General features: G+C 44.2%; 1 protein-coding gene across 1 annotated transcript; it reads left to right on the top strand.

The window, feature by feature from the left end:
- Positions 1–311: 311 nt before the first annotated feature.
- klf5a (Kruppel like factor 5a) lies at positions 312–9,752 on the top strand. The gene is made up of 4 exons (XM_023418101.2): positions 312–634; positions 1,701–2,850; positions 4,199–4,258; positions 7,145–9,752. Exons 1-4 carry the CDS (start codon positions 470–472, stop codon positions 7,321–7,323), a joined length of 1,554 nt encoding a protein of 517 aa, XP_023273869.1. The 5' UTR covers positions 312–469; the 3' UTR covers positions 7,324–9,752.
- Positions 9,753–10,317: the final 565 nt, after the last annotated feature.

Genomic DNA, 10,317 nt, shown 5'->3' with positions numbered 1-10,317 from the left:
GGGCACTGCTCATTCCAGATTTAAAGATTTTGTTTCATAAAAGCTTAAGACGGTCACAGAAATGTGTTGTTTAACAAATAAAAAGGCTGGTACGTGAGTTTAACCTTCACTGCCTTTATGGATGTGTATGGGGTCTGGCCGATCCTGTGTACACTTTACGACAGTGTTGATAATGTATTGAGATGGAGCGTAGGGCGGTGGCCGGTGAATGAATGATCAAAGCCTTTTTAAAGGTTCTGTGGGCGGCGCGTGTGCTGTATTTACACTGGGCAGCTCCGCCCTGGAGATAGAAAACTCTGTGGGCCGGTGGAGGGATGAAACAAGTGGAAGGAGATGTAGCAGACAGGCACACCGTAATAACTCCACCACTCCTGCTCGTCGGCTTCATTCCTCTCCCTGGTACGCTGTAGCATCCTCCTTTTTGCATAACAGGACGAACGAGCATTTGCGGTGCTGCGTCGGAGCTTTCATGGCCGCGACACTCACGATGAGCGGCGGCGGGCAGGAGGATCCCTTCTATCCGCTGCAGAAGGCGACTCTCTCCGCTGGATTCTCTCTGGAGGACTCGGCGTTGTTCGGCTTGGACTGCAAGATCACAGACACAGACAAGGCTGGACAAAACGACTACACACAGGTAAACCGGACAGAAATCAGACCGACTTTACACATTAGTGATGTATTTCATTGAATGGGCGTGGCAGACTGATTGTAGAGCCAGGTTGTTTTTTTTGTTGTTTTTTTGCTGGCCTCCAAATTTCAGTCGACCTAGCTGCGTGATGTTAATCGTCACTTTGTTGTGCACCATTTGCGGTCATAAGCGAGCAGGCTGCGACCAGCTGGACGTGAAGCCGAGCTGCTCCGCCTGCAAACGCATTCACCGCATGTTTTCTATGCCAGCCAGTTGGTCACCAGTTGTTGGTCTCTTCTTGGCGTCCCCTCTCACCATCATACCACCCTGACAACAACTGACTCCGGCTTCGGACAGAAAGGTCCCAGCAACTCTGTCCCCAGTTAGCAGGAAACTTGTGCGGCAGAGGAGAGGGGTCTATGTAACAGCTGGTAGGATCAGGAGCCTAGAAATAGCAGCCCATCCCCAGGCTACTGCTACTACTGCTGCTGCTGCTGCTGCAGCAGCGGACAGGGAGGCATGGGTGTTTCCCCATTCCCTTTCATGTTGCTGTTTCATCCTCTGCTGCAGGGCTTCTCTAACTTTTATACCAGTTAGATCCCTCAGATTCACAGGAATTAGCACAATATGAAAAAGGCATTGTTTGACACAAAGTTGTTCACCTGTTTGATCAGTGACAGGCTGCTTCTCTAGTCTGCTCTCATAACTGTAGTTTTTGCAATTTCCTAATGTTTTATGTGAAAGGTATTAGATCTGAATCTTTATTTCCACTGGAACGTGGCCTGATCGTCAACTGTTGCCCCCACAGCGGATAGGTTTTTGAGTTCAGCCTTGCAGGCATAGAGGGAATGTTGCAACCGCCTATTGATGACTACTTGATAAATGCTTCAGCGGTGACTGTCCTATCAAACCTTTGTCTTCTCAAAATAGTGCCTCAGAATAGCTTCATGGTGGCTCATGGGGAAGTACTTGCTGAAGCCGTAGCTGGGTGCATTTCATTCAACCAAAGTCAAACTTTAAAACCAGAAAAATGATCTGTTTCTTTTTGTGTGTTTTTCTTTTCTATCAACAGGCAAAATGTGAAATGGACAGGTATCTCTCCCCTCAGCCTCTTTCCCTTCCACCTCCTGCCGACAGCCAGCAGAAGTCACACAGAGACAGCGCATCTGCGGTGGATCAGTTCTTCACTGACGATCACACTGGGGCTCCCTACACACTCAACATGAATCTTTACCTCCCTGACGTCGCCTACCTGAGGATGGGCTTGTGTCAGCAGGTGCGGCCCCCACAGCACCAGAACCACACAGGTCTCACCCAAATCAAAACAGAATCTGCCTCCCCGTGTTTCTCCCCCAACCTACAGCCGCACTGCCCTAACACTACGCCCACAAGTAGCTGCAGCACATCTGGGCATGGGCCCGGCGGTATTGCTATGGAAACCTCAGCCATAAACATGTCGTTAACAGGGTTACCGGACTTCACCAGTGTTTTCAACCAGTCGGGAGGCAGCCAAGGTGGCGATTCAGTGCCAGAGGTGTTTGTCAAACAGGAAATGCCGTCACAGTTTGAACAGCATGCTCTCCACCACCATGACAGCAGCGGCTCGCTGTTTCAGCTCCTAAACTCTGGCTTGGACCATCACCATGGTAATGGTATGGAGGCTCAGCATCAGCGTCATCATCATCATCATCATCATCAGCATCAGCAGCAGATACAACACACTTCCACTTCCACAATCCACACGGCTTTCCATGATTTGCCGGTAGCTTCTTCTGCATCTCAACAGGAGCAGACAGCTAAGCCTGCTTACTGTGGCCTGGGTGGGGGGGCGTACACACATCCTCATGCTCAGGCACACGCCCATTTCCTCCAGCAGCAGGTGCCGTACCTGCCGCCCTCACCGCCGAGCTCGGAGCCCGGGAGCCCTGACAGGCAGAAGGAGCTGCTCCACACCATGTCCCCTCCTCCCTCATATGCAGCCACCATCGCCTCCAAGTTGGCAGGTAGCACCCCTGGACACAGACCTGGCCCAGGACCAGGCAGCTTAGCCCTGCCCCTCAATACAGGTCCCACGGCGGTCCCAGGCCAAGCCGGAGTCCTTCCCCAAGCCCCTGCAACGAGCCCAGCCCCAACCCCAGCTCAGACCACTGTGCCTGTCCGCTACAGCCGGAGGAACAACCCAGACTTGGAGAAACGACGGATCCACCACTGTGATTACCCAGGTTAGAACAGTAACACAGGTCTGCCAGTGCATGTGCATGCTGATTCTTGTCACTGTTGTGTGAGTGTGTTTATTTTTACACTGCGCTGCGGTCAGGTGAATCTCTGGTCACTCACAAAGGTCAGCTTCAAGAAAACCAGCTTTATTTTAAGACACCCCTGCATTTTTTTCAAATTACATGTTGTGCTTTGAATGACTTTCCCAGGCCTGTGAGGCACGATATGTTCTGCAGCCACAGCAGAGAACACGCTGCTCTAGAATTAGAATATTTTAGCAATGGAGACCATCCGTCACTGTCTGTCAATTAACTGCCTGCTTCAAAAACTACTTTGTGCATTTATTATTACACCTCAAATAGCTTTGGCACTCTCAGCCGTGAGCTCTCACACATTGTTGTGGCTTTAAAGTCATCACTGGTATGATTGTGTAATGAAGTGTGTGTGTGTGTGTGTGTGTGGGTGTGTTAATTACATAGTTGTTCTCCTTAAGTCATTTGATTTGTTATTCCACACAGTAGTCACACTTGAGATAACATGGACAGATTTTCTTTATTTTTTAACTGCATTACACAAACACATAGGCGCACGCACGCACACACGCACACTGTAGCTGTGCGATGTGCAGCTACATGTAAGATATTTAATGTCAACTAGCCTGTGGCAGTGCGTAAAATAGGCTTAAGCGGAGCCTCCTGCAGCATGTTAGCACACGTCTAATTTTTTTGAAGTCAAGTGAAGCTGATCTGTCGTATCCACACAAGGACAGATCCACACTTTAACCCGAAACACGTTAGTCACACTGCTCACTATTTAGTCTTTACAATACATGAAGTTCTGATCTATTAAAGTCATAATAAAACAGAAGCAAGTCTTTCTAAATCATTCAAAATCCTAATGACCTCTCTGACATTGTAATCTACATACTATGTATAAGATAATGTGCCAAAGGTTTAGTAATCCTGAACTTAAAATACCTCGAGTTTGATGTCAATCTAACAGGTGCAGTCAACAGAAGGTTTCTCTGTGTGGCATGTGGTTGAATGAATACTTTTGTAAATACACCGAATTTAAACAGTTTAACCACAAAATAAAACGGTGTGAGCCACTTTTTACCACCGTCACATGAAGTTTTTGAAAATCAGAAAAATCAGTTTCAGAGCAGTTTTTCTTTTTCCACAAAAACAAACATTTACTATATGTCTTTCCAAACAGCTTCTGTTCTTCGTTAGTGCAAATTTCTAGCATACCACCACGGCTCAGTTTATTGGGTAAATACATATCTGGCACATGTGAATTATTTGGATTTGGATTCAGCCTTCTGTTTGTGTTTATCTCCCTGTCTGTCGTCAGGCTGCAAGAAGGTCTACACCAAGTCGTCCCATCTGAAAGCCCATCTCAGGACTCACACGGGTAAGACATTCCTCTAATTAATGCCACTTTTTTAAACAGGACCTGTCAAAAAATGACGCTGCCCACGCGACTCGTATTTCGGTATCTGCACTGGCACCATGTTGCTAGGCAGAGTGTTGTGTTCTTGGCATGTGTGTGTAAATGTATCCTACCCCATTCCCATCCACTGCCCAATATACTATTCCATCAAAACAGGTGGAAGTGACACACTTCTGCCAGGGGATGACTCTCCCACTATGTGGTCGGTGCTAAACGTGTGGTGCCATCTCTCTCAGGATCCCATGGCCTGTTGAGACATCGATGTTTAAATGCTTTGAGACACATTTCGGAGACTGGTCGGGCTTGTTTGACACTATAAATATATCCTAGATCTGTCTGTGCAGATACACAATTATCTTAGATCATCTTGTCCGTCATATCTCCTCTTCAATCATCACTGGGCCGCCTTTATGTTCCACTTTCCTTTGTCTGGTTTTCCCTTTCTTCTCCTCTTTCCCTCAGTCACCTTCCTTGTTTCACATTTACAGTACATTTGAACTATTAGTTTTGGAGAAGCAAAGTCAACAAACAAGCGCTTAGGTGTCGGCGGCCCCACCTCACCCCAGCTAACAAAACAAAGCTTCTGTTGATATCTACGCATTCCTCGCTCATCTGGATACACACACAAAACTCACTCTTGCCACTTTGCGATCCAGAATCTGTTCAACTTATGAATCTGAACCACTCGCTCGGAACATTGTTGTGGGTGTGCTTGCCTTGCATTTCAGTACTTGGGGAACATGACACGACAATTAGATCTGGCGTCATTCATGCTGCAGGCTGATTGTGGTTATTGCAGTTATTACAGGACCACGAGATGAGACCGCGACACGTAAAGAGGGATGCAGCAGCAGCAGCAGCAGCTTCCATCTCCTCCTGCTTTTGTCAGTCTCGCTTAGTTATTTTCTTCCCTTTTTTTTCTCTATCGCTTTCATTCATCTAATCATCTTCTCCTCTGCTTTTGTGCCACCCTCCCACCTTCAACCCTTCCTGCCCCCACCTCCCTCCACTCGTTTCTATCTTTGTCTGTTACTCATTCTACTTCTCTTATTCAGCTGCTTGAATGCACACTTACGCACTCAAACACACACACACACACACACACACACACACACACACACACACACACACACAATACACAGGCAGACACACACGCAGACACGTCCACACACACCTGTCAGTAATCTGTATGAGATGATTCCTAATGCGTTTGGGTCCCAGTGGGAGTTCCCACTCTAATCTCCATCAACATCCATTACCCTGATTGTTTGTGTGTCTGTCTGCGTACGTGTGTGCGTACGTGGGCGCATGTGTTTGCGAGTGTATTGTGAGAACTGAACACTCCTCTCAGTTCACTCTTACTGTTTTTTTTTGCTCAGTGTCTTTTCATTGTCTGTCTATCCTCATTGTGTTCAGTTTCAGGTGTGTGTTTCTAACTTTGGCAACGCTGTGGTTTATTTTTTGACAGGTTTACTGCGCTTGTTTCAGTGAGGCTGTGCACCTTGCTGTTCTTGTTTAGAGGGTCAGTTCATGCAAATGAAGAAAAGCGCATATTTTCTTACTTTTTTCTCACAAGTGGTATCCAGCATACAGCATACTTTTGTTTTATGTTTTGAGAGTTCTGCTTCAAATCCAATTTAATTGAGGTGTATAGCATTATGTTTATGAGCACAGAGCTTCTAAATATGACATTTGAAAAGTGTAACAGTTGTCTTATTAGTCTGAATGACCAACCGAATACGCTCTCAACAATTTTCATTATTTCTTTAACAGCAGTTCTAAAGGAAACTGTTCATAGTGAAGTCTCCAGACTGCCCAGAGTAATAAGGAGGAGAAGAACAAAAGTATCCACCTAGACAACACAGTTTCCATTAGATTCCTTTATATAATGCTCTTAAATCGGGCACATTAAGACACTGTAAACAGAGAAGCAAAAGAAATTTACTTAAATAGAGGGCTGTCGCACCTAATCTTTAAAATGCAGATAAAAAGGGACAAAATTGGACAGACCAGAGAAAGAAGAACAAAAGGGGGATGCTTATATCTTAAGCTTCCATTGTTACAAACTGAATACATAGAACCTGTAGAAATTCCTTTAAAGTATGTTATATACTCATGTTGATGTAAATTTTGATGTAAATAAATTCAAATATCTCAAAACCTGGACCAATAAAACCAAAACGCTCTGCACAAATAGATAAATCACTAGAGGTAAGTGCAAGGATAGTTTTTGTTTTGTAATTCAGGTGTGCAAACTGTTTAACCCCACATCTGGGCCAGTGGACCTGGACTGGTGGTTATGTATCGCAGGGCGGGTGGCTGAGTTGTGGGGCAAAGACAGAGGTGTGGCTGAGTGAGACAGGTTGCACTAGTCCTCATTAAGTGCCTGTGGCTGCAGCTGTTGGCTGACGGAATGACGGAGTGACAAAGAACCATACTTCATCCGTCAAAGAGAGGCGCTCAGAAGCAAAGGCAGACAATACAAACCAGTCGTCCGTGGGAAACTTGTGCAGTGCTAGTGTTTGACTGCTTGATGAATGCCTGTGACAGTGGTATGACTGTATATGCTGTTAGACAACTGGACTTTTCTGTAAAGCCTGTTTTCCCAGTTCCTCCACCCAACTGTCTGAATCACATTACTCAGAGAATTCAGTCTGTTTTAATGAGAGTGTGATCAGTTCTGTCAGTACCTATAATCACACATTAACAGTCTCTGCTCTGTCATAGAGTGCAGGAGATCAAGTGATTGAGCAAGAAATTCAACTCAGTGCTACTGGTTGCTCAGTTTTTCTGAGAGTAGCAGCACTCCACTCATCCCTAATTTCTCTTGTGTCCCGCCCTCTGCAGGTGAGAAGCCGTACAGGTGTACGTGGGACAGCTGCGACTGGCGTTTCGCTCGTTCGGATGAGCTGACGCGTCATTATCGGAAGCACACCGGCGCCAAGCCCTTCCAGTGCGCCGTCTGCTCACGCGCCTTTTCCCGATCTGACCATCTCGCCCTGCACATGAAGAGACACCAGAACTAGCAGCATTTGCACACATCCACACACACACACACACACACACACACACACACACACACACACACACACTACACAAGCACTATCTTGACAGACATAAAGCACTCACTCCATCTCCCCCAACTACAATCTGCCTGATGCAGAGCAGCTTTCACTGACACCACAGCTCCTCCTGGTGCTGCTATCATGTGCTGAAACAGTACGATAGCCTAACAAACATGTTGCTCCTAACCCAGAGTGGGACAGTTTGGAGGTTGTAAAGTAGAACGACGACAGCCAGATGAAGTTCCTGGTCCTTTGACCTCCAGATATACTTGGTAAAGATTTCTTTGGACAAATAATAACAAAGAAGAAAAGTAGTAACAAAAAAAATGGTAGCTCCAAAATGTGTCTCCAGTCCATTTGGACTCTTTTGTGTGACTGGGATGAAAGCACTTACCACTCAAAACTTGTACATCTTTTTTCTCTGTTCTAACATAGAACTGGCTTCATTTGTTTTTTTTATAAAGGAGAAGCTTTTGTTTGCAAAACTAGTCAAACCAAATCTTTGTTTACTCCGTGGTTTGTTAGTTTGTTTATATAATTGGAATATCCAGATTTTATTTTTTACCAAATCATTTGGTTTGCACTAGAACTGGTAATCCAAGTCTGAGCCTTTTTGGCACATGCATCTCATTCACCACTGGAACGATTATTATCACTACTGGACTGAATCTCACAAATCATTGCTGTTCAGATATTAAAAATTGAAGGCATTTATACTCTGGAGAGAGGGAAGATAGTGCAGGGAGGGAAAAAAAAAGAAACGAAGGAGGGGTGCAGATGGAGAGACAGAATTTTAGATTTTAGAGAGTGGAGAACTGAGGACGACTGAGGAACAGAGGGAGGTGGATGGTTGCTAAAGAGCAGCAATTAGGTGATGAATTATTCAGATTGTCTTTCAATGGATTCCCAGCCGGAGAAATGTAAGCAGAACCCATAGACATGTCTTAGAATTCATTCAGTTTAACAGAATTGACTGTATTTGATGCACAAGCTTGAATTAAGCATCTTCAAAACACGACTACTGTACATCTATTCTTTCGACTGTTTTAACCAAAGTATCATCTTCATCATCAAAACCTTATTAAGTGCCTCCTCCTCTGGTTTATGTGTTTTTCTTCAGTGGTAGCCGAGCTGTGATTAATGTAGACAGTCCTTTAAATACGCATGGTGCTGTTTTTATTTCTTAATCTATTCAATCTCTAGACCCGGCTTTGGGTAAAAAGGAAATGTGTTTTTCAAATTACAAGGTTAGCCATCATTCATTGTAATTTAACAGCTCAGCTCAGGCCACTTCACCAACATCCTGACATTATGTGGATTTTTTTTTTTTTTTTTTTTTTTTATTAAAGTGACAGTCAGTCCTTTCTCTGAGGGTTTTTTCTCTCTGACTCTGTACACAACTAACTTGCAATGCAGCTCTATCAGTCAATCGAACTTGGACATGTGTTTTGTTAAAGGACAGGTTCATACTTTTCTTTAAGACGTTGTTAAAACAACACACACATGCCCGTACGCACATTGCAAGTCACTGGTCGCTGCAGGTGTTTGTCTTGTCCACACTGGCCACAAAGAGATCCCTGCCCAAAACATGGAAGTAATGGGAGATGAAATCAACAGTCTTTATGCTGTGTAGAAATGCGTTGTGAAGATCAGCCAGAGATAATAAAAGGCTTTAGACAAATCAAACGGGTGTCTTTCAGGCTTCTTATCAGTGTGAAATCCCCTCTTTGTGCTGTGGAATAACACAGATGGGATTTCTTTCTGAAAAAACAGCAACTTTGGAAAATACCCAATTGATTTAGCATTGAAATCAGCCTTTTAATTGACATGAGAACACTGTCTTGAGACAGACTTGATTGAAAAAAAATGTGAACCTCTCCTTTAATATACACTTCAGTGTCCATTTTGGTGGTGTGGTGTAGCCTGAACTTACAACTGTATTTGTTCATTCACTGCAGGTAGCGTTAAGATAATATAGCACTGTAATGTATCTTGGTAAATCTATTTATTTGATTGTGTAGAAGTGGGGGTTGTATCAGATCAACCGTCTTTCTCCCCAGCAAAAATGCCTTAATGTAAATATATGCACTGTAAATAACTTGATTTGTTTTTGTTTATTTTTCTCCTCTTTTGTTATTATTTTGTAAACAAATGGGCAAAAAGAGAAAAAAGCCCCGCCTCCAAAAATATTTGAGCCTTTTTTTTTCCTTTTTGGATTTGTTTTCTTGTCAAAGATATTTTGATGCCATTGTTTTATATAATATTGTCCTTCCAACAACTTATTTTATAAATCCTTTTGTTTTTTCTTCCGTGGTAAACGTTCCAAAGACAAAAGTTGTTTTTCTTCAACTGAGTGAAGCCGATCCTAATAAAGTCAACTGACACTTTTACACATGTGCGTTTGTGCTGAAATCAATGGTGACAATGACTGAATTTCATTGCATGAGAAAGTATGTGGTACATTTAGCGTTTTTCTGTCCATGAGTTTTATATTAAAGTGTTTTGGAAGAGTGAGCCGTGCTGTGCTGATAGAGAGTGTGGTATCTGTGGGGCCTCGTCAAGGCCCAAATGAAACAAATGAGACATAACCACACTTAATCTTTTAAAATCTAAACAGGGCTTTTGTGGAAGTACTGATCCTCTGTGTCTGGGATATTCTGCGGTAGATCCAACATACTTAAAAGTTCAGTTGCGGGCAAAAGCAGATAAGAAGGGAAGATGTGGAGGAGAGGTGAAGCGCTCTTGTCCGGGACCTGCAAGTAACCTGCAGCACCCTCGCTGATGAACAAACAATAGTCCTTTGATATTCCAGCAAGAGACAATGGACAAGAAAATAAATTTGACCACCACTCGGGGACAGGAGGGGAATCCCACTGCATCGAAAATGGACGTACAAACATGCGCACACACACGCACACACCATATGTTCTTGGTTTAAGTCATAAATGTGACCCA

This window comes from Seriola lalandi, unplaced genomic scaffold (genome assembly GCF_002814215.2).
Source record: "Seriola lalandi dorsalis isolate HSWRI2012SDOR001 ecotype SW California unplaced genomic scaffold, Sedor1 jcf7180002054580, whole genome shotgun sequence".
NCBI lineage: Eukaryota > Metazoa > Chordata > Actinopteri > Carangiformes > Carangidae > Seriola > Seriola lalandi.
This window is presented reverse-complemented; position numbering and strand designations above follow the sequence as displayed.